The sequence below is a fragment of the Meleagris gallopavo genome, chromosome 10 (assembly GCF_905368555.1).
Source record: "Meleagris gallopavo chromosome 10, MGAL_WU_HG_1.1, whole genome shotgun sequence".
Classification (NCBI taxonomy): Eukaryota; Metazoa; Chordata; class Aves; order Galliformes; family Phasianidae; genus Meleagris; species Meleagris gallopavo.
In genome coordinates, this window is record NC_139413.1 from 4,303,137 (window position 1) to 4,328,757 (window position 25,621).

At 44.1% G+C, this 25,621-nt stretch overlaps 2 protein-coding genes across 4 annotated transcripts; one reads left to right on the forward strand and one right to left on the reverse strand.

The window, feature by feature from the left end:
• The first annotated feature begins 2 nt into the window (after positions 1-2).
• On the forward strand, positions 3-24,178 carry TDRD5 (tudor domain containing 5). Of its 3 annotated transcripts, XM_085231631.1 has the most exons (13): positions 3-2,814; positions 3,003-3,139; positions 10,769-11,009; positions 12,196-12,597; positions 13,298-13,422; positions 16,515-16,735; positions 17,743-17,949; positions 18,421-18,487; positions 19,395-19,595; positions 20,083-20,244; positions 20,882-21,022; positions 22,840-23,053; positions 23,869-24,178. In XM_085231631.1, the coding sequence occupies exons 3-13, from the start codon at positions 10,778-10,780 to the stop codon at positions 24,069-24,071; spliced, it is 2,175 nt and encodes a 724-aa protein (XP_085087757.1). In that variant the 5' UTR covers positions 3-2,814; positions 3,003-3,139; positions 10,769-10,777; the 3' UTR covers positions 24,072-24,178. The 3 variants fall into 3 exon arrangements, with proteins under 3 accessions (XP_085087757.1, XP_019474158.1, XP_010714091.1); XM_019618613.3 differs by lacking the exon at positions 22,840-23,053 and having other exon boundaries at positions 23,869-23,973; XM_010715789.4 differs by lacking the exon at positions 3-2,814 and having other exon boundaries at positions 2,826-3,139.
• NPHS2 (NPHS2 stomatin family member, podocin) lies at positions 3,005-9,275 on the reverse strand. The gene is made up of 8 exons (XM_085231632.1): positions 8,972-9,275; positions 7,986-8,089; positions 7,275-7,347; positions 6,901-6,983; positions 5,762-5,965; positions 5,025-5,080; positions 4,100-4,178; positions 3,005-3,398 (listed from the first exon to the last, which is right to left on the reverse strand). The coding sequence occupies exons 1-8, from the start codon at positions 9,270-9,272 to the stop codon at positions 3,129-3,131; spliced, it is 1,170 nt and encodes a 389-aa protein (XP_085087758.1). The 5' UTR covers positions 9,273-9,275; the 3' UTR covers positions 3,005-3,128.
• Positions 24,179-25,621: the final 1,443 nt, after the last annotated feature.

Consider the following 25,621-nt stretch of genomic DNA (forward strand, 5'->3'; position numbering starts at 1 on the left):
TACGTTGTTCTTCTAGCTGCTTCTACCACTTTCACACCTGTCTTGTGCTTGTCCTCTACTTCCCTCCACAGCTCTAGCATCTCTACAGCTTCTTCACCTTCTCTGTATGCTGGTATGCCCATGTGCAGTACCCCTACAATCTGAACAAGCCAAATCACCTAGAGAGATGGTCACCCAGGGCTTCTGCCTCAGGCAGGCGCCAGCCTGGGATAGTCTGAGTGGTTATGAAGTTCTGCCAGGACAGCAGCAGCTGCCTGGATTTGGCATGACTCTGAGGTTTGACCCAGTCTCAGCTCTGAAGAGCAGGTACTGAAGCTGTCAAGAATCACGTCTGCTCCACACAGCCCCTGCCAATTCCCCTGGAGTAAATTCTATTATGAAACCTACCACATATCAGTAACACTGAAGCACACTTTTAAATGATGTTTTCCTTCTTTGAGGTTTTGAGTCTATATCTCCTGAAGGTAAAATTACAAGTTTCTGCCAACTCTGTATACGTTAAAGAGAAAATCCTCCTGGAACAAGGATTCTTTGGAACTGAGGATGCAATTAGCTGTCATTTGCCTTTTCTGCAATTTTGTAGAAAAGTTGCATGTTTGAAGAAAGATGCACCTGGCTTCTGCAAATGAGAAGTAATAGGCAAATAGGGTAATGTGTGCCTTGGCCTAATACCACCTGTCTTTGGCCAAGCACTGTTCCTTTTAGACATTACTTGCAGAGGAGATGGTCCTTGATGTGCCAAGGAATCTTGGTCTGGTTGGATTGTTTCACATGAAGTTAGAAATATAGCCAGAGAAGTGCTCAGAGAGAGGATCAGCTGCAGCTCACTCTGTGTGGTATTATACCCTTTTGCTCTAGTTGGGAAGCAGGGGCTTATTCCACCATCATGAGAAAAAAACAGAACCAGCCTTAGATAGGTAAATATAAAGCTTGTGTTCATCAGTGGAAGATTACAGAGCTTCCCAGAATTAGTTTTCTGTGTCTAGATCACTACTGAGCTTTAATACAGGCGTACGAGCAGCAGCCAATGGCATCCTGCAGCCAGCCATCTCCTGAGAGTTATAGTGGGAGAATGAGTTGGATGTGAGGTTACATCTGGAGCTCAGATGCAGTGTGATCACTAAGTTCACAAGTTAATTGTTTGTTTATTTTTCCCTTCTCAACCACCTCTAAGAAGGCTAGTTTACTGAGAGTCCCTGCTGCAAGAAGACTAGCAAATACTAGTGGAGTGAGATACATGGGAGCACTGAGCCTTGAGAGATTTCATGGAGAGGAAAGAGCTGATTAAATACAAAGTTACTTGATACTTATTCAAGCAGACTCCTTGTCCCTTGCAGAAATGTTAAACCAGTACCTACTGACCATCCTTGAGACACAGTTGCACGTAGCAGAAGTCATACTAATTAATGGTATGAGCTAAGTGTGTGAATGTAACTAGCAGGCCAAGAGAGACTGAGAAAAATGAGTGAAAAAGCAAGAGTGAGCAGCTGGCTGGTCCACACCTGCTAGGCACACGGATGATGGGAAACTACTGTGGGCGATTAAGAGCAGGGGACCCAAAATTTTCCTTTGGCCTCTACTGGCCAACAGCACAACAGAGCTGTTGGTCTGGGAAAGGCTGTGCAGGGGAGATCTGCTTGGAAGCAAGAGTAGATGCTGCAGGTCAAGTAAAAGGAGAAGAGCAGAGTTGATGTCCACCCAAAGGAACCAAGAGCAAAGAAAACAAGGGCACTGTGTTATTTCCTTTGACAATGCCCCATGTCTATCAGGGTAAAAGCTTACAGTATGTAAAGCTATTTCAAGTAGCTTTTGGCAAGGAAGATTTTATAAGAATTTTGAGGACTTTCTCCATTCCTTCCCTGTGAGTAAAGTTACTAACGTGGCTGCAGTGGACAAAAGAACTGTTCTCAAGGCTTTTAGCTGGCTCTTTGCATAGTGCTGGATTCCCACTTCTCGGCTCAGTGGGAGTTGGCTAAATGGATCATCTTCCTTATATTTTCAGACAGTCCTGCTGGAAGCAGAGGTTTACAAGCTCAGATCTTGTCCTGTCTCACCACCCAGTGGAAGCACGTAGCAGCACAGCCTGCCTTCCTCCCTCTACAAAGCTGAGAAGCGTCAAGCAAGAAACAAGCATTGCCACTTTCCTTCTTTTCTCCTATTCTAGTTCTAGGACTAAACATCCTGGTTGCCTCCTAAATATATATATATGATAATATACATATAAATATATGTAAGTGTATGGGTGGCAACTGAAATCTTATATCCAGTGCACCATGGACAAGACCTGGCTCATTCTCTTGTCACAGGAGAACCAGGTTGGCAGCACCTACCAAATGACCTGCATGCTAAGCCCCTTCCCATTTCCCTCACTTGTCAGGCTCCCACCCCCACCTGCCTGGCTGTTGTCTTTCTCCCACCAATTCACACAGAGGAAAAGGCACCTTAGCAAGGATCCCATCTGTAGCAGCCAACCACTCCCACTTTCTCAGGATGCAGCACACAGATGGGCTGTGAGGAGGAATATGTTCCTATCCAAGAACTTCTGCCATGGCTTTGTTTACCGCCCAGCTGCAGGACTTGCTTTTATTAAGAAAAAAAAAGGGAAAACCCCAAGAGCCTGAATGCAAGGACAGAGCCACTGGAAAACAATGCCCTCTGATAAGATATTCCCTCCTAGGAGGCAACTTGTGCCTGCCTCTTTTATCCCACTGTGGGGTTTTCCCTGTAACAAATGATGTGTGACAGGCTGTTCATTTGGAAATGGAGGTGTTTAAACATACAAAAGCTATTAGGCTTTCCTGCCAATGTGATGAGGTAGGACAGATCAGATCCCAGGGATCTTTTGTGTCAAGGTGCATCAGCTGATGTGAAAGGGAAGGATGACACTTCTCCCTCAGTCCCCTGCTCACATATGCACCAACACTGCTCGCTGTGCTCCATATTTTTCCCTTTCCAAAACAAGCAGAAGCTTCTTTCATGTACAATCTACTTTTATGTTACAGGTCTGGGCTGCCTTCCCTCCTGTCTCCAGTCCAGTAGCTGCTGGTGGGCTGCCCGTAGACCAGCCATCTTGCTCCTCTCTGAGAAGGATTAATCAGTGCTTATGGCAACTATTTCTGGGAGAACTCTTACAGCATAGGTGAGTCCTTCTTGTCTTTCACGTTTTCCGGGGTGTCTGTGATGATGCTGCTCACTCCTGGAGGGCTGCGGGTAGCTGGAGAGACCAGATTTGTGGGATCCAAAGGTAAGGGTAAGATGAAGGCAGCAGGTTTCTCTGCAGCAAGGGAGTGCAGTGCATGAAGGTAACGGAGCTGAGCAGCAGCAGGGGCACTGGACAGGATCTCAGCTGCCATCCGCAGGGACTCAGAAGCAGCCTTCTCCCCCTCAGCAGCAATCACCTACCAAGGAGGAGAATTTGTGAGGTAGGGAGTAAGGGGCATAGGCTACTTATTCAGAGGGAGGTTGCCACCACAAATTTTCTGGGGTCCCTGTGATTGTAACATTTCTGCTGTTCTGATCGTGGCATATACTACACCTCGTGTTTAACTTGTTTTAACCAAAGCTATGCGTACTTTGGGTGCTACTAGTTCCAGCAGAGCTTATAACTGGGCATACCCATGCTGCAAAATCATGTGGAGAGGGCAGCCCACAGGCTAAGCTTGTGAGAAGGGTACTTGGACACAAATCCTACCTAGGCTCAGTGTAAGATATGGAAGACAACCCAGGGTAAGGATGGTATGAGGTATATGACAGTGGTGCCAGCCCAGCTCCACCCTCCTGGCTGGGTCTCTAAGCAAGAGTGAAACCCTGAGAAGGGAGAGGTTCTCATAGGCATTGTGGGTCAGGGATGACACCAGCCTCTTATGTGTCTTTCTGACATGTGCACAGGGACCAGATCTGGGATTCCACTGTGCTGGCCCATGCTTTTACTGCAGCTCTCCTTGCTTGACATAGCTCTCGAACAGGATCTGAAGATCTTGAACAGATCTTCCCAGAGCTGTATCCTACTGTGATACGTTCCAAGGACCTCAAACTAGGGTGGGGGAAAGGAAAGAGGGATGCTTTGGAAGGAGATGGGAGGTCTTCAGTGTTCGCATACCCGCACTTTGGCCTGCCTCTGGGCTTCTGCTTCCACGGCCAAGGACTGCTGGACTTCAGCAGGCAGCTGCACATTGTTGCTGTGGTAGTGAAGGATAAGGATTAGAAGGGCTCTAGGCTCATCTGACAGCCCTGTACTGGCCCACAAGGGCTTAGAATGGGCTCATATACTGGCCTCTACAGAGATGTTCGCAAACATCCTTTGTTCTCTGTGTGTCCCTCTATAAATAACTCCCTTTAGCATTCTACCTCTATTCCCATTTTTCTTTTCCAGCCTGGTTTTGTACATATCTAATCTGGAATCACTAGAAAATAATTCTAATGATAACTAGATCATTAGTGATGTACATAATCACTAGGCAACAGAGAGGCCTTTTATGTTTGTGCCTCTGAAGCTTGAAGTTTAGGCTTATGAAGTCTGTGAGATATCAGAGGATCCACTGGGAGACTGCTCTCAAGACAGCCACAGGAATTTCCTTCTCTTTATAAATGTGCTTCTCTGCTGCCTGGCTCTCTCTTCCATGGCCCTCTATGAGATGAGCAAGTCCCACCTTTCTCTACAGGCTTCTGAGAGTTGAGCCCAACTACTGTTAAGACCGAGGCCTTTGATCTAGAGTGGGACGCAGAGGTTCACTGCTTGCTGTGACTCTCAGGCTAACAGAATTGGGTACAAACTGCCTGCAGAAGAGTTGATGAGATCCCAGCTAAGGATTCTGCATTCGGCTGTCAGCGCAGGAGCAAGTAACATCTTTGCTCATGAAGGTTTTATGTGAGACAGAGGTTTGAAAGGGGCAGTGAAAACAAGGAAGTGAGAGCTGCAGAATAGCTGCAGGGAGGGGCCAACGGTAAAGAATAAACGTGAGCACGGCAGAATGGATACTTGCAAAAGGGCAAAGAAGTCTCTGCTACCAGCAATTCCTACCTACATTTCTGTTCTCTCCACTTTGATCCCCCAGCAGCCTGTGACCGCATCCAAAGCCACCTGTCAAGAGGAAGATATTTTAGAGCACAAGGAGAACACAGGCCATTGTCCAGGCTCCTCAGAGGGACTTAGAAGTCCAGGAACATTAATTCAAGGCAGTGAGGTGGATTTATTATATATTGTGCGTGGACTCTCTGAAATAAAAATTATATTCCTCACTTCTGATTTGTATTTGCCCTGAGGGTTTAGTATGATTTAGCTAGTCCATACTGGTTTGACTGTAGAACCAATCCAATTCCATAGGAAACATTCAGTTCCTGAGTGGTATAATAATGTTTGCATGTTGTGGCCACAGAGAACTGCTGCTGATGAAGATCCTGTGTATTCAGGGTTTATGGCATCTCTCTCACACTGCAGAAAACCATTCTCATGAGAAAGTCCTCTCTGGAATAAGCACAGAACCTGAGGTACTGCAGAGCACTGATGAAAATGATTTAAGGGGTTTCTTCACGTTTCTCACGTCACAATGTTTGCTACTACTCACATATGCTTGTGAGACCCAGACTGTAAATCCTTCCCCTAAAATGATTTTAAAAAAGAGAAAAATCTCCCACTTTTCAATGAAGGAGGCACATGTTCTTACTACATTCTTTTGCAAAATACTGTCTATGATTTAGGACTGATTATCTTCCAAGCCTTAATTCCCCGCTTGCTCTACCCTCTCCCAAGCTGCAGAAGCACCTTTATCTCCTGGCTGATGCTCTTTCTTTCCAACAGAAGTTCAGAGAAGGCTCGGTGTGCCAGGAGGCGCTTTGTGGTGGTTTGCACCAGCAGCTGGATGGCACTGGAGATGCTGGTGAGAGTGGTGAGGAGAAGAGAGGCATTCTCCAAACGGTAATAGCAGACAGCATCTATTTCCAGTGTAACCATGTCTTTAGTCACCACCTAAGCAGAAGACATGAGAGAAGATGGATCTGGTTCTGACAACTTTAAGGTAGCACAGAAAAGTACACAACTCTGGGAAAGAGGAAGACTAGCTAGATGGGTACATCTTTGTAGTTGCCACCTCTGCTACTCTCTGACCTTAGGCAAACTGCATCACCTGTGGATCTCAGTTCCCTGGTACAGCATCATTGTGTCTGTTTCCTCAGTTTGGTTGCTGGGCAAGAGACTGCGAGCAGTTGAACATCCTAGTGTGTCTCCCGGCCCACAGCTGCTTGGTCCATTCCTGTTGTCTGCTATGTGCTCGGAGTTGCTGAGTACCATCCCCAGAGGCATTTGCTTTCCACCATGGGAGGGAACCTGGTGATGGTACTAGATAAAGGCAGCAGCACGGACAACAGGACTACTGGGAGGTTTGACCTGTGGGACTGTGGCTAGGTAAGGTGCCAGTTTCAAAGTTAGCAGTGAGCTCTCAGCCCTTTCCCTGACTTGTACAAGAGCAGAGTTGCCACACTTAGAGACGCCACTGTAAGATCTTAGTCTGCATTCCTGTCCCTGCTGTATGTACCCCTCAGTGTGATGGGTAAAAACTACTCCAATATCCATAGCCCAGCCACTTCCTATTGGTTACCACTAAAGCTTGTCAAACTGAATGGGATTAAAAGCAATGGTTTTAAAATGGCAGAGAGATAAAGGACATTTCTCATACAGTCACAGGAATCCAGCAGCTAAGGCTTTGCAGAGATGGCTTGATGTAAGATCTGTGGTGAGATCCTGAGAACTGGCAGTGTTTAATAGTATCTTGTGACATGGAACCAGAATCACTATCTTAAGCATAAGCTGTTTTTTTTGACATCAATGCAAAATCAGAGCTGTCATCAAATACAACCAGATAAAGAGATCCAAGAATTAATATAAAGAAGGGATGGTAGTCATACCTGGTGGAAGGGGATCTTTAGGGTTTTGAGGCGGAGGTCCACTTTGTGATATGTGTCCAGGCAGGGAAGGAAAAAGAAAAGACCTATGGAAAGAAAAGAAAGTCTTTTGGTGATCATCAAAACCAGAGAAATTGCTTCTTCAGCTCTAGGGAGCAGTAGAGGGGATTGAGTACAGAATTATGAAGGAACAGAAATATATAGGCTCAAATTGTGAGTCTGCTTCTGTATTGGGAAAAGCTATTGGAAGCTGCTGGACCTAAGAAGACGTGTCTCCTGGTTAACTGTACCTGCCTGGAAGGCACCAGAACAAGAGCCTTGGTAGAGCGTGATGAAGAGGAACAATATGGGTAGGGGGAACTCAGTGAGCATCTTACCAGGCCCTCTGGCCCTGCCAGGAAGGAGATGCCCAAGCCGGAAAACAATGGCTCTCTCATACTCCCGCACTACCTGCAGAGGGAAACAAAAGCTAGGCTGGAGTGGAAGGCATAGGACTAGGAAAAAAAACTCACTGGGCTGTGAGAGGAAGACCTCTGTTCTGGTAAAGTCCTTTGAAAAGAAGATTTCAGCAGATTGGAGTTAGTGGAGTCAACTGTTCTTAAGCCTCTTTACCCCAGAAGAAAACCTGACCCACAACTGATGGCTGGCTTGCACATAATCAGTCTGTGATTAGGTGAGAGCAGCCCATGCTGGAGTTGTTCAGTATTTCCCAGGATGAGGCCAACATTCTGCTTTCTTGTAGTTTGGCTGAATTCGAACACCTTGAGCTTAATCTATTTCCTGAGAAGCTGTAATCAAAATATATCAACTTGTAACCATGCTATAAATCAGAGAAAACTGGAAGAAGAGGAAAAATCTGCTATTAATTGAAAGATCAACCTCCCTCTAAATTTATAACACAAAATCTATTTTACTCTGCTGCTGCAACACAGCTATGTCTGAGCTGAAGATTATGTTTAAAAGTGAACAGACCTGCAAACTGATTAACAACGAGAACCTAAGCTATATGCTTATGACCAACACATGCTGGTTACAGTCACATCAGACACCAAATACTAAATCCAAAGAGACATCATGCCTGTTCTTACCTTCATGCAGAACCAGACAGAAATGGGGAAAGTCATTATGATGAACAGGAAAGACAGTATAGTCAGAAGCCACTCACAGATGTTGAAACCGGGAGACTTCATACCTAAGGGGAAATCCAACATGACTCCATTAGGATAGGAAAGTTCCCAAAATACAGATGGCCTGACGACTGCCTACACAGGTCAGCTTCTGCTGGTCCTCTGCCTAAACTTGGTGTTTGCCTACTCAGTGCTCTCTCAAGCTGTGTTTCAAGAACAGTCCCTGCCCTAAGTGGCCAAGAGTTCCCAAGACAGGCTCACGAATTTTAATTCTCCTTTTTTTTGCCTTCTTCACAGTAGATCTATATGGCAACCAAGCAGCACTGAAATATTCAGAATGGGCAACTTGCTGGCTGACCCCAAAATCACATAAATTTGTCTGAAAAGATAAGCTAATGGCAAACAGAAAGACTGTAAATAAAGCATAACTTTCAATACACACAGCCTGAAGTACCCCTGTCCTCTGGGGAATTTAAAAGATCTCAGGGTCTTTTGGAATGGGATTTTAGCCACATTTGAGAGAATAGAGCTGCACTCTGAGGCTATTCTGAAGGGAGTTACGATTGTACGCCTCAAGCATTCTCCCTACAGCACAGTTCTTAGGGCTGTGAACTGGCATTAAAGCTAATTCTGTCTGCCTAAAGGAGGACAAGCAAGAAAATAATGAGAAAAGAGCAGGAAAAAAAAATGGGGAGTAGTGAACTGAAGCATAAATGATGTTGGGAATGTAACCGGTTGTTTCAAAGTTCATTGCTTTGCTAGACAGCACTGATGTGCCTATATTGACTGTAGAAGCTGGCTGGGGTTTCCCATAATCTGTCTTGAGGACAATTACACATCTATGCAAGGGATGATAACACTCACCATGCAGAAAGCAAAGACACTGTCACCCACAAAGTGTCAAAGAGCCCATAGCTTTTCTGCCCCTTCCCTTCTATAAATCATACCTTCTTCTTGATGCTCGCTGTCCAGCAACATCATTGCCTCCATTTCTTCATCAGATATCACATCATCCACGTCCACCACTGTGGATGTGTGCACCCTACCATCAGTGCCTACAGTGCTCTTAATCTCCTTTGTTTTCTCCTGCCTTATATCTCCTGTTTCTTTGCTGGCTTCTTTGCTTCTCTCCCTCTTCTCCCGTTTCCTCTGTGTAGCTGGAGACTCTCTCTTTCTCCTATGGGACTCTCTGGAAGAGCTTCGAGATCTCCTATCCATCCTCATCTGATTCTCTGCACTGAGGAGCATAAGCTTCCTGTGGGAGTGGGACGAATCCATGCTTGAATTTATTGCTGTGGGCAGAAAATCCAGGCAGGGGAGGAGAGAAGAGGAGGTGTCAGATCAAGGAGGCTTGTTCAAATTTATCACAAGCTTGTTAGAAAAAATGGACAGTGAAGTGAGCAAGCTGTTTCCCTCCTGCTCTGCTCTCATCTCACACGGCTGTTGAGATGATACAGAATGTTAGACCTCAACAGGGTGAACTGCAGGAAGACATTCTGTTTGTGTCTTCCTGCCTTTGGAAATCAAATGCAATCAAAAGCACTCTGATGATTTTTAATAGATGGTTTCTACAAAGCTGTTGAAAAACAACCTAAAAGGAACTAGAAGACGCTTGACTCTCAAAATCCCAAATAGTCTGAGTGTTCAGCACAATAAATTCCCAGTTCAGTTCCTGAGCATGATGCGCAAAGAGACATTGAATTTATCTTTAAATTGCCAGTAGAGTTTGTGTGTAAAATGCCTTCATAATTTTGCACAGCAAAAGCAAGGCAGTGCAAACATGGGAGCTTTTTACCAGAGAAAGAGCTGCCACATGGCACAGACCGTGATACCATCTGTGGAAACCTTTGAAAGAGTGCCACAGATCATGCTGTGTCACTGTCTGTCTGAAAGAAACCAATACCTGACTGGAAATCACACTAACAAGGCTCAAACATACAAGTTCTGACAACCCTGTTGTCGGGCAGCGCTGATCTCAGGATTTCCCACTCAGCCTCTGGCAGATGTGCCATGTGGAGGAGCTGCTGGAGGGAGCGGAGAAGGCAGCCGGGGAGGTGCTGATCTCATTTTCTTAGAAGATTCCTGTTTTATTGCAGGTTTTTGGGCTGCCCAGAGTCAGAATGTTAGAAGCAGGGGGGCAGATGTGCCAGCTTGCTGCAGTGATGAACATAAGCAAGAAAAGCCAGATGGAAGTCGGTAGGAAAACAGCTACTTTATGACATTCACAGCACTTCACTGTAGGCTTTCCTCTCAGATGGGACTAAAATATGCAGGACCACCCTGACTAACGCTGGCATTTGAGTTTAAATATTGCTTTCCAAGAAAAGAGAACTTTTTTTAACAAGTAAGTCTGACTTTTCCTGTCAGAAGGGAAGCACACCTGCTCCGCCAAGTGAAGGCTGAGGGAGCAGCTCCCTGCCTGCCCGAGGGCCGGTCCTACAGAGCAGGTAGGGTAGGGGGAGAGGATAGAGGAGCCAGCAGGGCAGCGGGAGCGCCGCACGGTTGGCGAAGCGCTGCGAGGAGCAGAGCTGTGAGGAACAACGCGCGCCTTCCCACCTCTGCCCGAAAGGGCGGGAACGGAGCGCGCAGGCGCAGTGCGGCCTCTGACGTCGTGACTGAGGCGGCGGGGCCGGGATGTTGCAGCGGTGTTGAGCTTGCCCTGCCGGCTTTCAGTCGTGATGTGTTAAAAAGCCTTTCGCAGTCGTGGCGTGAGGTGTTTTCTGCTTGCTTTTTGTCTCTCTTAGAGCGTAGACATGTCGCAGCAGGCGCAGCTGATGGAGCTGCTGAAGAAGGAGGTGAGGTCGCAGCTGCTGGCTGCCAAGGAGGGCCTCACCCCGGCCCAGCTGGAGCAGGAGTACCTAGCCATGGTCGGCAGGCCACTGCCGCTTCGTGACCTGGGATTCTGCTCCACCATGGAGCTGGTGGCCAGCATGCCAGGAGTGGTCCGGATCTGCCCCAACGGCAATGGAGGGTTTCTCCTCAAAGGTGAGACCTTCCTCCTTGCAGGTAGAGAAGGATTGCTTGGAGTTACTTCACCTTGAAGTGGTGGTGAAGTGGTGCCCCAAAGTGAGGGCTCTGTTGAAAGTGCCCACCCAGAGGCTGTCTCTGGTTCCCCGCTGTTGCTGGTACTTCTGGCACTTTCTGTTTTAGCTGTTTCCTGTTGTTTGGCTAAGAGTACAGAAAGGCAGTGGGTGAGGAAGATGAGTGAAGATCAGTACCAGCTCTAGTTCAGAGCTACTGGGGTGTGTGTATACCAGATGACCTCCAGAGAGGTCCTCTACACCAGTTCTTGGTGTGATTCTGACCTGTTGTTTTTGCTTGAGTATTAGGATTGATGGTGAACCTGGAGAACAGGTGGACAAACACAGCCATTTTTTGAGTGCTGTTGGCAGCTTCTTGTAGTTTTGTGAAGCTTAGAATCACAGAATGCCTTAGGTTGGAAGGAACCTCAAGGATGATGAATCTCCAACCCCCCTGCCACATGCAGGGCCACTAGCCTCCCCGTTTAATACCAGATCAGGCTGCCCAGGGCCCCATCCAACCTGGCCTTGAACACCTCTAGGGACGGGGCATCCACAGCCTCTCTGGGCAGCTGTTCCAGCACCTCACCACTCTCTCTGTAAATAACTTCCCTCTGACATCCAACCTAAACCTTCTCTTCCTCAACTTAAAACCATTTCTGCTTGCCCTGCTGTTATCTACCCTTTCAAAGAGTTGAGGTGGCTGTTGGATTCTTTTTTCATAGACACTTTGAAACAAGACTCAGTTCATCAACATCCTGATGCTCTTAAGCTGTGTTGAGATTGTACTGTAATTCAGGAGAGAAGCAGTGAACCATTCACTGTTTCCCAGCAAAACCTACAGCAGCTGGCTTTCTTCTTGTGATGCAGCATGCATTTGGCCAGCCTTCCTTCTGAATGGGTTTATAGGGATGAGGGTGCAGATTAGCTGTTAAATTTGGTTCTGTCCATTTTGCAGAGGGGAAGGAAAAGTGTTTGCTGTACTAAAATCCGGACATAGTTTAGTGGGATTGCTTTTAGAAGAGACATTTTTCTAAAAAGGGAAATGGGAAAAGTGGAAAGAATAGCTTTGCCTACATAGAGCTTTGAATGGTTTACTATTCCAGTCTTCTAATAGCTAATAAATAGCTAATATTTTTTTCCTATTGTAGCTGTTGCAGATGAGACCACCAAAGATATTTCCAAACTGATTTCCAGACAGAAAACAAGTGGTAAAGCACGGAGTGTTGCTAGGAAGGGAAGGGCTGCTTTTCTCTCTCAGAATCAGCGGGGTTTGCCTCCAAAGGGCAAGACTCGTGCCCTGCCAGCAGCAGTGAAGAGGGAGCTGCAAGATCTCTTGAGTTCCTCACCACTTCTGCTCTTGGATTTCAACAATGCGTACTACACACGCTTCAAGCGGACATTCCAGTACAGGCAATATGGATTTTTCTCCATATTTGAAGTCTTCGAAAGCATGTCTGATACAATTATGGTTAAGGAGACAAGAGGAGGTTCCTTGATAACCCTGAAAAAGAGCTCCTCAAGTGAGATAGAGCAGGAGAAGATGCCACAAGGTAAGGCTGTGTGTTAGCTGGAAACATGTAGGTCTTTTAAGCATTGTGGACAAGCAGCCGTATTTCTGGTAGATGTTGCTGTGTTTTCAGTTGCTTTAACAGTCCCTGTTCCCTTCTGATTTAACAAGGAAGGTCTGTGTGGTGCTGCAGAAGAAGTTTAAGGAGTTGTCTCAGTAGCAGAAAGCTTAACTGGAGGTTTTCTTCAAGTTGCCACTGGTTTTTGGTGGCAGGTGAAAGAAGAGATCTACCTTCCAAATATAAGCTTTCTGAACCTGTGTGGAGGACAAGGAATGCTAACTGTTGCAGGCAGCAGATAACAAAAGTAGAAGGATCTCTTGAATGCCCTGCTCCACAAGTCATTGGAGCCCTTCAGTGCACTTCTTGAGACTGAAAATTTACTAATACTACTCTGAAAGATTAAGCTATAATATCCCACAGAAGAGACTGTGTGTGTACTCACTGTTCCTGTAACAGCCATGGCAGAAAACTGCACACAGTACCTGCAGGATTCCTGACTTGTCTAGGTAGAATTCATTTATGAAGGATGCCTCTCTAGCGAAAGTTTGTGAATGTGGTAACTGAATGCTACAAGAGATTGGAAAAATGCAACCAGTGCTTTCATTTTTCAAGTGTTTTCTGTTTAATATGTAACTCTGCATCAGTCCAAGAAAGAATAATAGCCAAGTTATTGTCTTTGCAGCACCCGTGGCTGAGCTGCCTCCTTTGGAACCCAGCTGTGAGACAGAAATCTTCCATCAGGCAGCAGAAGAGAAGTCAGAACCAGTGGACACACAAGGAGTAGGTCTGGGTGATGGCCTGAAACAGGTGAGTAGCTGGATGAGTGATCTGTAGCTTCTTCGTGGCTTAATCCCTGCTTGGAGGCTCTTTGCTTACTTTTGTTACTTTTGAGGTTGTGTTGTTGATGCGCTGCTGCTTACAAAAATTTTAGTACCTGTTTTAGATAAGTCTGGAAGTGGCAAGACTCCAGGCGGGTATGTAGCTTCATATGCCATCCTAACCTAAGTCTTTCTCTTCTCTTTCGGGTCTTCTCATCTGCGTTAAAGACCATCCAAGGTCAGTTAAACATTATCTCGTTCCCTGATAGTTATGGCGATACTCTTTTGTGTATTTATTTGTTATTACATCTTAGTGATCTGAAGATCAGCTCTGTGGAATTTCCTGGGCTGCTGTAGGCAGAGTTAAGTGTCGTGTTCAGTCCAGTTAACCAGGAAGACAAAGCTGGGTGGTGATTCTTGTGGAGACTTTGATTCCTAAAGTTTCACTTAGATGACTAAATAATGTGGTCAGGTGGGGCACAAAAAGAATTGTCTCCTTTTTTCCTTTTACAAAAGGAAACCAGTAAGACTTTATTCACTGTCTGAAGTTGCGGGGATTCCTTGTCATTCTTGTTGGGCTTTGAGAGTTTTGAATTTGTTTGACAGTGTCTTTCTAGAAGGAGATGGAGAGGAGCAGTTCAGAGGATCCAATAGGTTGGGTGAATTTGTCACCTCTGGTTTTTTTTTTTTTCTTTTTTTCCTGCCTTCCTTCTCTCAAGAAAGTCTTCCTACTGTAATTCTCTCTGCCAAGCTTCCCGGGTGGCTGCATGCAACCTGAGGATTGGAGTGCAGGGAAAGAATCCCAGGAGTTCTTCCTGACTTTAGTGGTTTTTGCAATTAATTTGGAAGTCTGTGACTGAGTTGGTGTATGGTAACTGTCAGTCACAGCCTGAACCACTGATTGAGCACTTGGGGAAAAGACCTGGTCAGTCCTGGGAGCACAGGTGAAGGTGATTCAGCTGTGCAACAGGAAGAGGTAAAGCCTGGCCATACTTCTCTTAGACCTCATTTAAGGGCTGACAGCCACTGTGCAAGTATTTATTTCTGGAGATCCCTCCTTTGTGGACTCTCCCCTGCAAGCCTAGATCTTCAGAGATGAGTGAGCAGTCCTTTTTCCTTCCTTTATAATGCCTTTCTATTGCATTAGTCCCTCTGTCATTACACCTCTTGTATCACCTTTCCATCATGTTGATCTTTCTGATGGTTACAGCTGGACTTCACGTTCCTAAAGCAAACTCTCTGGCAGTCAGCATTGAGCTTGTAAAGAAGTCTTAGATCGGTGTGATGAAGCAGCCAGAAATTCTCCTTGAATCAAGTGCAGTCTGCCTGTTGAGTCTGAAGGGCAAAAAAGAAAAAGAGGACTGTGATAACCCTGACTTCAAGTGAGGTTTTTGAGCCTTCATATCACAATGGGAACCTGTTTAAAGACTTATCCTGCTTAGGTCATTAAAGGTGTTTGTTCAACTTGTGTTCCCCATGAGATATTAAGCTTGCTCTTCTGTTTTTGAAAAAGCCAGAAAAGGGAGGAAAGCTAGTTGGTATGTGGGATATGCAGTGAATGCTTGTTCATCAGGATGCTGCAAGGTAGAGGGGAAAGAAGAGATCTGATCCCTGCCCTGCTATAAGGTATCCCAATATCCTGTCACGAGAAGCTAATAATGGAAGGGAAATTAATAACGTGAGGAGCACGGGCTGAGTCAGTCCACTTGGCTGTGAGAAGGGGAGAGGTGTATGGAACTGCTGCTCTCAGCGGCTTTTCTCACCCACAGCTGAGGGAAGCGTCATTCACAGCACTGTGGCAGCTGCCTGTCTGTCTTAGGGAAAGGATTAGCCAGTCTCACAGGCTGTAATATATTGCAGGGCTCACTTTTAGTGTTTTGTTGCTTTCTCTTGTTATTGTTTTATTGTGTTGTTTTTTTTTTAAAGCATATTTACAAGTGCACATTTCTATACATTCATGGAAATGTCTTTTGTCACTACTGATGTGTAAACTAGATTATAAAGATAGTGTATGCCCATAACAGGGTGGTATGAACCGATGTTCTAGGGAGCAAACCTGTCCCTCAGAAATGCCACTGTTCGCAGGCACTTCTTAAAGGATTTCCATGGCATGGATTTTTTTTTTTGAGCTGCTGCTCAGGCAGGCATTTCCTCAGCTGCTATTTAACTTAATGTTTCACTCAAAAAAATTTTAACTCAAAAACTTCAAGAGCATTGGCTCTTGCTCTGTCTGTAGAAGGAGAGACTTACCTACTTCTTGAAAAAAATGTTTAGAAGAGTCAGTGTTGCAAAAAAAACACTGCTTGCAGTTGGATTAGCCAGATAAATGAAGGTATATGTGCTGGAAGATGTTTCCCATTTGTTGCTTGTTGTATAATACAGTGTTAACTTACAGTCTGTTCATTATGGGTCGAAATGAAATCATTTTGACTTCTGATCTTTGGAGGAATGCTGTGCACTGCTGCAGAAGAAAGCTCTCGAGGCAGTGAGAGAGTAGCTTATGTATGATTAAAGTTCCCCTCCACGAAAAACTGTAAGCTGCACTAGCCATTCACAGACAGATCTCTTGAGTGAGAAAAGAACAGAATTTGTAGATCTTATTAGTTTTTATCCTTGGGGAATAGCTCTAGTGTGAAAATGACACTTGAATTACTTTCAGATAGCTTTCCTGGTTCAATCATATACTCCTTCATGGTCACAGCATAGAAAATAGCATCTTTTGAGTAAAATCCAGCAAACTTTAAAAAACATAGCAATAGCTGTTTTCTGTTTTTTGTCTCAATACAGGACATGACTCTAGCTCCTTTTCTCTTTGTGGGAATGCATAGTATTGTTGTTGTACTACTTTTATTTCTGATTTTCTTCATTCTTCCCCTTAAGGAGAAGAGAGAATGAATGCTCCCGAGACAGGGGAAGTTCTAACGCAGGTTTGCATAACTGGTGGGATTTGCTGATATTCAGTAATTCATCGGTTCCAAGCAAAGCGGTCTTTTTCTTTTCTAAACATTACTGGAGCAGTTATTCATGTATGCTCAGTGTGTGAAGAGATGTAAGTACCAACTCCTTCTTATCTCTTTGTAGCCTCAAGATTTAGAACAGTCCAGGCTGGATATAATGATGGTAACTTCAGACATCCCTCCAGACGCAGTTCAGGATAGAAGACTTCGCAGTTTACCTCCACTGGAGACAAGGTGCTTGGTGGGAGTAATTGTGAATTTAATAGTCTCTCCTGGTGAGTTCTACATCCATGTCTGCAGCGCAGAAACTTCTGACAAACTGTGGGATCTCATGATTGAGATGAGGTGAGAACACTGTGCTGATAGATACTATTGCCTGTTGTGTTTGTACTGAGAGAACAGGACACCCAGCTTGTTAGTTACGGTTGCAGCTGGTTTGGTAACTTGAAATGGAGATGCCTGTGCTGTCTGAAATGTGTTCATCATGCTTATCCATTTCTTTTAATTAGCAAGCCAAAAATATGATTAGTACCAATTGAAAGTTGCTTGGGTGTGTCCTAGACAGCTCTAAACTGTAAAAGAATAGAAAGGTTCCAGAAGGGAAATTTTTATCTTCCTTTTCACCTCTTTTAAAATTTTTCCTTCCATTTCCAACACTTGTCAAAAGGCAACAAGTAATATGCACTTGCCATTTATGTACAAGGGCTGCTTCAAAGTAATGCCTCCTATATGGTGTCTGCTCACGATGTCAGAGGTAAATATTCCACAATAGTGGTGTTGTGTATTGTTGTGGTTACTGTGAAAATAAATAGGAGGCATTACTTTCAGAGCAAACAATGTATATTTGAAAGCAAGCAAAGCCTCAGTGACTGTGAGTTACATTAAGCATTTGAGATTCTCTTCCAGCACAGCAGTTCTATAACTGCTGTTAACTGTGTTGAGGAAGCACCTGATGTCCACGGGGCACATACAAGTGGAGTTATATATTCTGCAGGCAAATACTACAGATGATGTGTAGCCAATACTCCAAAATCTGATTTATAATAGGTAGTGATTTAGCCAGATAATGTTAAAAGTTAATGACTAGAGGCTAAATACAGTCATTCTAAGGAATTCTCTTTTTAATTGGACCCCAGGGAGGACATTCAAATGTTGAAATTCAGGTTTGCATTTCTTATAATCATTTCAGTTTAAGTTCAGCAGAACAGTGATGTAAAGCATCCATTTAAACATCTTCTGAAATTTTGTGTCATTGAGATTTGAGAAATCGGGATTCTTCTGAAGTCCTGTGTATTTTTGTGTTCATCTTTTGCATCCTTCCAAGCACAATCTTTCCTTATGATGTTTTGCAGATGCTGTTATTCAAATAAGCTTGTTTCTGATCGTTACATCATGCCTGAGTCTTCGGTACAGCCTGGACAGCTTTGCTGTGTGATGTTCTTGCAGTGGTGGTACCGGGTTATCATCCACCGTGTGATCAGTGACCAAGAAGTGGAGGTGTTCTACCCTGATTATGGGAATGTAGGCATTGTTCAGAAGTCTTGGCTGAGATTCCTCAAGTAAGTAGATTACACATGGTTGACAGAATCACAGGATGGTTGAGGTTGGAGCTCATCTTCATTTTAGATTCCATGAGCGGATATAAACGTTCTCTTCAGTAGTTATCAGTTGAAATGGGCTGCGTTTTTGGTGTCAGAGGTACTTGTTTGACTCTGCAATGTAATATTTTTTTTCTATGCTTCAGTGTTTGGTTCAAAAGTCATTGTTCTCTGTCCATAACTTTGTAATCATGAGGGGTTATGATAGAAAGATGCTTGGGTCAGGGAAGGCATAAGAGATCAGTTGTTAGTGCAGTTCTTTCTGTGCCTGTTCCCTGGATATTTTCCAAAGTTACTGTTGGGTTTTAATCATAAATCCACTCTTTATTCCTAAGTTGATTTTTAAAACCCAGAAGAGGAGTAAGTTCTGCTCTTCTGACTGTTTTTGCTCTGAGATTGCTCTAATGGGCGTGACTTTGTTTTATATTGCAGATGGTGCTACTTGAAGCTCCCAGCTCAGGCCATCCCGTGTTCCTTGGCATGGGTGAAGCCTGTGGAGGTGTGTGTTCATATGCAGTTTTGTTTACTGACATACATATAGGAACTGTCAAGAAGAGAGAGGCTTTTTCTCAAGATAAGGACAAATATTTGAATTTATTCAGGTCCCTCTAATGTTTACAGCAGAGTTGTTGCTGCTATGTTCAGTGCAATACGACTGCTTCTCTGCAAGTGATAACCTTTTCACTGTTTCTTCTTTATGCTTGTAGTATTCTTGCTCATATCGTTTCAGAAACAGATAGCTACTGTTAAGCAAATGAGCAAGCATTTGTTTTCCCCTCCAGTAGTTCTCCAAGGTCCTTCTAAAACATTGGTAGGTTCAGCCCTCTTCTGAAATTTGCTGAGACCAAGCTTTAAGTGAGTTTGGTGCAATCAAAAAAGCCAAAGCTCAGGTCAGCCTGTCCTGAGGAATCTCATGGTCAAGAAGTCTGAGAAACATGCTCCCATGCTCTGCATTGGAAAGACTAGTTCAAATTTGTGTTTTAAAAACATTCTTAAAAACTTTACTCTGCTTTGGGGGCAAAAGATCCACGTTGCTGCCGTGGCATTAGCAGCTTTTGTAAAAACTCCTGACACTTAACTTTCATAATCTCGTGGTTCCAGGAATTCGCCTCCTCCCCCTCCCCAAAGATAAGATAAAAGGACTGCACTTGAAAATAGGTACTTATGGTGAAAAGGCATTCTCAGTGTAACTGGCTTCGCAAACTTTGGGGTAATTTAATTTAGTTCAGTTCTGGGAAGTTTGCCTGATTTTTTTTTTTATTTTATTTTATTTTATTTTATTTTTTTTCCTGCATTTTTATCCCTAGCTGCCTTGGCCTAATTGTCACCTTGATGAGTGCTCAGGAGTCTCAGGTGGTGGATTCTAGTCTGTTTATAGTAACATCATATTCTTGTTTCTTCTTAAGGATACGTGGAGCAGGGAAGCAACTCTCCAGTTCCAGGAGCTGTGTTACTCAAAGGTCCTTGTGGGCATCGTGGATGAATATGTGAATGGCATTTTGCATCTCTTTCTGTGCGACACATCCTCTGAGGAAGATGTCTACATTCACTCTGTCTTGAAAGATAAGGGATATGCTGACATCTGCAAAGAGAACTTACCTTCCCAGGTCAGGTGGGAGGAATATGGTGCTGTAAGACAGGGCAGGGGTAGGATCCATTGTGTGCCTTATAGGAAGATGGTCTCATCGTTGAAGATCAGTTATGCCATTAACAAACTGAATTACAGAAGTGATCTTGATTAAAAAACATCTTAGTTAGCCAGTGAAATGTGCAGTGTGGGACAGCAAAAGCATGGTGATTGCATGCTCTACCTAGGACAGACATTCAGGGTATAAATCATACACCAGGGAGTGGTTATGAGTTAGGCCAACTTGTATCATTATCTGAATGTGTCGGCTCTGTTTTGGGAAGAACCATGTGGGTCTGAAAGCCATGAGAAAAATGCTGCTGGGATTATATGTCTCAGCAGGTAGTCAAGTTTTACTGCCTGGAGCACACTTTTTTTTTTTTTCTTTCTGGTATTGGTGGTATTTAGAGATTAGCTTTCTTAACTGTACTGTGTGTTGCTTTTTGTTGTTGTTTGCTTGTTATTAGGGGTTCAAGGAATTGAATTCTTTAGCCTTGTATGTTCAGCCCAGTGCAAAGCAGGAGAGTGCTGAACTGGTGGAGCCAGACCTTTGCTTGCAGCAGGATTCTGTAGGTACAGATAATGAAGCATCAAGCTCCAGACTGGATGAGGATGAACTGTGTAATCAGGTGGGCATTTGGCTGTGGCATAACTGTCATTCAACGGAATGAACTCCAGAGGTTGTTTGACATATATTGGTTTAATACCATGCACTTTTTCAAAGAGGTTGGAAGTAGGACCAAAAAAAGCCCACCACCATTGCCATAACATGTTTTGAGTTGAAATGAAGCGTGTCTCATGTGACACTTGTTACAGCTCAGATAGCATTTCCTTGTAACTGCTCTCAATGCAGGGAAACTCTTGACATGGTCAAACCTGAGATTTGCCCTGTTGGTCTTAACAACTTGCTGCTTCTCCACCACACACACCTCAGTTCCCACTTAAGGACACTTCTACATGGTGAAGTTCTCAGAAGGCTGCGTTAACTGGACAGTATTCTTGAAGAGTATGATTTTAATCAAGAAACTAGTTTTATGGTGGTGGAAAGAAGTTAGGGTGACAGCTCATTTCTTGTTCATGCTGTTCCCTTCCCTCTGTGTTCTTCTGTCCTTTAAAGTTGCCAAAAGTTCAGAAAGAACAGGGTGGGAAAACTTCTCTCTGTTAATCTGTCAGAGTGATACCATCTGATTGCTCAGCAGCTTGTACTTCAGTAGATTTGCTCCGGTGCCTCTTGATTTCTTCATGCTGGTTGTGTCCTTACAACAGAACCTATATACAGAGGAGAAATGGGATGATGTGCAGCCACTTCCAGATGAAGTAAATGACTCCGAAACTCCAGACCAAGGCCCTGAATTCGAACAGGAGGATACAAATAAATCTTCCACTGACCTTATGGCATTGGTTAAGGTAAGGCTTTTTTTTTTTTTTTTTCTCAGCCACTGCTGCTGGGATGGAGTTGTTTTAAATAGTAGATAATTTGATTATCTTTAATTTTTTTTAAATTACTAACAATGAAACAACGATTGGCTATTAATATGGGCCCGGAGGTGTACATTTACCTCTTTGCTGTTGTATTATCAGCAGCACCAGAAACACTAGTGTTTCACTGGTACATCAGGGCATTATGGAATAAAGTGTCAGTGTCAGCACTTCATGGATCAAATCTGGCCATTCTTTCACTCCTTGTGAGCTGACTTAAGCACTCCCCTGCAAGTATGAAACCACGTGGGTATAGAAGCATAGGAATTTCCCAGCTGGATCATGAGCATATTGTCTGCCCCTGGCTGTAATCGCTTTAGAAGCTTTAGAGAAAGTGACAAGATCTTCTGTTAGGGAAGACCATGGGGTGAAAAGCTAAATCCTGCCTATAGATACCTAGGGAAGAAATGCTCTAATCAGCTAGTTGTGACAAACAGAAGCTTTTCCTTTCTCTGTGTCGTGTTCATCTCTTGGCCTCAGTAGATGTTGGTACCGTAGTGTTGCCAGGTGGTATTCCACCCCTTTTCCAGATTTCATTGTTCATCCTTTGCTTATAGTGGTGATGATCTTAATTGCGTGAATCAGGAGGAAGTGTAGATAGTGCTTTCCTTATTTCCTGCCCCTCACAGCACTCTAGGGCATATTATCTCTTTTATCTTTTCTGAACAGCTTCTTTATGACTTGTGTGCATTCCAGCTTTTTCCAATACTCATAGACTCTTCCATTGTCTGCCTTTCCTCTATGAATGTTCCTTCTTTGTCTTGAAGTTGCAGTGACACTTTGAGTCCCCCAGCAAAGACAGCGTGGTTATCTAAGGGGATGATTATGATTACCTTTTAATGTTGCTTCTCTTTCTTATTCTAGCACTCTAGTTTTTTACTGCGTGTTAGGCAGAAATTGTTAGTGGGCTGATGGTATCAAGCTGGTTACTTAGGCTCTCATACTTGTTCAAGTTATTGCCTTGTTATCCTACCAGCGTTATACTTCTGTTGCCCAGCCCTGAGGCTGTCCTTGCTGCTTCAGGAGCTTCTCACAATTGCCCTGTGAGCGGCCAACTTAAACTTCCTAAGTTCACCTTGTGTAAAACTGTTTTGTTCTGGGCTAATCATCTGAATGCTCTCTCACCAGTGGATGATTCACCTCATCTGAAGGTGGGTGCCTTTTTTCTGCTGCCTCAGCAGAAGAAGCCTAGAGAGCAGGCACCTAATTTTTGAACAGCTACAGTTGGGCAGATGAATTGCACCGCGGCTTGCCTGTTTCACTATTTTGTCATGCTTCATGCTGAATCAGTAAATAAAAACGCTGGCTTCAGTCCCGTTCTTTGACTGAGATGTAGGTGGTCACCTCTGGAACTTAAATTTAATTTGTATTTTTGACAAAAAACGCAGAGGAACTTCCTCTGACTCAGTTCTCACTCCCTTGCAGAAACTCCCTCTGTCATCACAGTCACTTGTTCTGCGTGGGGCTGCTGAGAGATGAGCCAGCTGTTAATTCTTTGCTAAGACATGCAAATTTGTATCTTGTAATAATCTGCCACTCTTCAGCTCACTGTGCAGGAAGAGCTGCCCTTTGGCTGGGGTTGCAAGTAATAACCAGTATTTTTAAAAAAACCCTATTGCTGACATTTCAGTTCTTTATGAACTCTGAGGGAGATCATGAAGGTCAGGGCAGCTAATGAACTGAGTGTGCGCTAATCGCACCCTCTCCTGAGGGTTTATTGTTTGTTTGTTTTAATATAATTGCAGACACCTCATCCTCTTGGAGAGTCCTTAAGGCCTACTGTCTTCTTCAAGTCATTGGAAGACTACTTCTCCTTCCTCTATGTCAAGCAACCAGCAGAAACGAGCCAAAATGGCCCTAATAATGTAGAAGGATTTTCCAACAAAGCCCAGTCTTGTGAAGTTCTACATGCCTCTCTTCTGCTTATGGCAGCACCATTTATGCTGGACAACCGTAACAGTACGAATGGATTTATCAGTAAAGTTTAATGTACAGGAAAGCTGAGCAATCTCTTACTGTCCCTTGAGACCTGCAGTCAATGTGAAAGTATCCTAGTGCTGCTTCTTTGCTAGACCTGATGGACTTGTTGGTATTTCTGTGGGATGAGCTGTGACAAAAATAAATGGCTGGATGCAATGCTTTGTTTTAACTTCTGTGAGCATAGTGAATCGAGGTGTTTTTCTCTCTGGGTTGTTTTTTTTTTTTTTTTTTTTTGTGGTTCCTAGACTTTCTACTCTTTTCATGCTGAAGTTTTTGTTTTTTCCATTCCATACATTGGGCTATGTTCATTCCATAGTGAGTCTCTCCTTCTAGCTGTAAGGAAGAAAAGCACTTTTTTAACCTTAAAAGGTCTGTGAGGGTAGTATGTTGTTGGTTTGTTGTTTTTTTTTTTTTCAAAATAATGAAAGAATTTATAGCCCCCATGTGCAAGTTGCCCAATTTACAAGCCAAAGTGAAGTAGCTTGCCTGAGATAGTGTATGTTTGTTTCTTGAAATAGAACAGTTTGCTGTCTCTCTGGAGTTGAGGCCCCAATCATCAAGATAGGAGCTATTCACTTTGTCTTCTTTCCCACCTCTGGGGGAAATAGGGAGGAGAGCTGGGGGCAGATAGAGAGAATCTCTTGGATTTCATCTTTTTCAAGTTTAATTCAATATGTTTGCACTAGGAAGTAGTCATGCAATCACTTGATCAAGTACAGCAAACAGATATTGCTGTCTAAGCTGAAACTCTTAAGAGATTCATGCAGATATTTTCCTTCTCCTTCCTTATGCAGGTGATGAGAAAATGAAGAACAAAAACCTTCCTGAGAATCTTGCTCTTGTCCAGTGCAGTGCCAAAGCGCTGTCTGAGCAAGAGATGTCCTGCAAGCTCTACATCCCTCCTACCACATTGTCTGCCGTGTTGGCGGCTGCTGCACGCTTAGCCACTTGTCGTGGCTACTTCCACTGGCTCCCAGGCCCAAGAAAGGAGCTGTAAGAAGAGGTGAGAGAAGCAGATGGAGCTGCTGCTGAGGAAGGCTCCGTGGAGCAGTGAAATATTACCGTGCTGTCATTCTTTTAATTAAAAAGCACTTGTTTGAAAAACTTGTGTGACATCTTCTCAGACGTACCTGGTGCCTGTAGCACATGTTTTTTTTAGTTGAGGAAAATACTTGTACTGGTCTTGTACTGCTTTATTGCTCTTTAATGATTCAGAAGAACATCTTGAGTGTCAGGTTGTGTTCTAACCTGAGGAGAGGAAAACTGGAAATGCATCCCTCCCTCGGTGTCTGTGTGGTTTTATCATTGTGTACAGGAGGTGATTGTTTTCTTCTATTTTTTTTTTTAACTCAGTGCTCTTGCTCAATCCTTGCTGTTAGGAGAGCTGTATACCAGCCCTATCACTATCCACCCTTGTAAACAGCCGTTCCCCCTCCTGTTTATGTGCTCCCTTCAAGTACATTATGGTTGGAAAGACCAGTATGACCATCTAATCCAACCATCAGCCCATGCCTGTGGACTGCTCTGGGTGATGTCAGTCAGTGCAGCATGTACCCTTTGCTTGAACACCTCCAGGGACAGTGACCCCACCACCTCCCTGGGCAGCCTGTGCTGGTATCTCACTGTGGCTGGTGAGGGCTTCCTTTCTAGGAATGAACTGTGTGCCCAGTTGATTCTGACCTAGGAGTTTTCCCTGAGGAGCACTGGTGAGGGAAAGATGACTGTTTTCTTGGAATTGCACCGTTTAGTCATAATTTTTGAATGTGGATAAGGGTAAAACTGCAGAGAGCAAAAAAGAAAAATGGGTGGTTGTTAGGGATCAAGCCATTGAAAGGAGATGAAAGCAGAGAAGTTGAGAGCTGCAGGGATTATGCATTGTGCAGCAGCTGTGTAGCCCTACAGGGAGTGTCAAAAGTTGCCTGACTTTCTGGTCCTTTGTTAAGGCCATGAGGTTGTAACAAAAGTGTTTGTCTTCTAGCATGAAAATGGATGAAACACTTGTGCTTACTCAGTGTTGCATGGGCAGTGGAGCTGGTTAGGCTTGAGTGCTTTTTGTCTTAGATTTTCTGCTCGTTGCAATCTTATAAAAGTTCTCAACTGAGAACATTTCTGCAGAATATTCTTTTTCTACTTCTCCCTGGTGTGACAGGCAGGTTTCTGTGACCTGGGGTAGTTCTGTTCTCATGTCTGTGGGAAAACAGTTACTGTGATGCCTTTTTGGGATGAGAGCTCAGGGAAAATTGGATGTGTATCTCTGTGACCTGAGTAGTGGGCAGTTGGGAGGGAATAAAAGAAAAAAAAGCATTTTATGTCCTTTCAAACACTAAGATGGGGTCAGTTTTATTTTGATATACTGGATCCTTGTTCCCCATATAGCATGGGATGTAACATCTGCTTGGTTTTGTAGCTGGGATTTGAGTGAGCTGAATGCTCCTGGAAGTTCTGTTTTCCTCACGTCCCCAAAGAGGAGGGCAACGTCTGTTTTTCTTTCCTAGAGATCTACTTCTGTGGCAGCTCCTCTCCTGTGGAGGAGGAATAGCATCTATG

What these genes read in the sequence shown, in the direction of transcription:
- NPHS2 (XM_085231632.1), bottom strand. Translation starts at nt 9,272, where the DNA reads ATGCTCCTCAGTGCAGAGAATCAGATGAGGATGGATAGGAGATCTCGA. An exon ending in CTGTCTGGTTCTGCATGAAG is followed by an intron (nt 7,348 to 7,985) that starts GTAAGAACAGGC and finishes TTCCCTCTGCAG; the next exon opens with GTAGTGCGGGAGTATGAGAG. An exon ending in AGAGGCAGGCCAAAGTGCGG is followed by an intron (nt 3,399 to 4,099) that starts GTATGCGAACAC and finishes CCTCCTTGGTAG; the next exon opens with GTGATTGCTGCTGAGGGGGA.
- TDRD5 (XM_085231631.1), top strand. Translation starts at nt 10,778, where the DNA reads ATGTCGCAGCAGGCGCAGCTGATGGAGCTGCTGAAGAAGGAGGTGAGG. An exon ending in GCAGGAGAAGATGCCACAAG is followed by an intron (nt 12,598 to 13,297) that starts GTAAGGCTGTGT and finishes TTGTCTTTGCAG; the next exon opens with CACCCGTGGCTGAGCTGCCT. An exon ending in ACCTTATGGCATTGGTTAAG is followed by an intron (nt 21,023 to 22,839) that starts GTAAGGCTTTTT and finishes ATATAATTGCAG; the next exon opens with ACACCTCATCCTCTTGGAGA.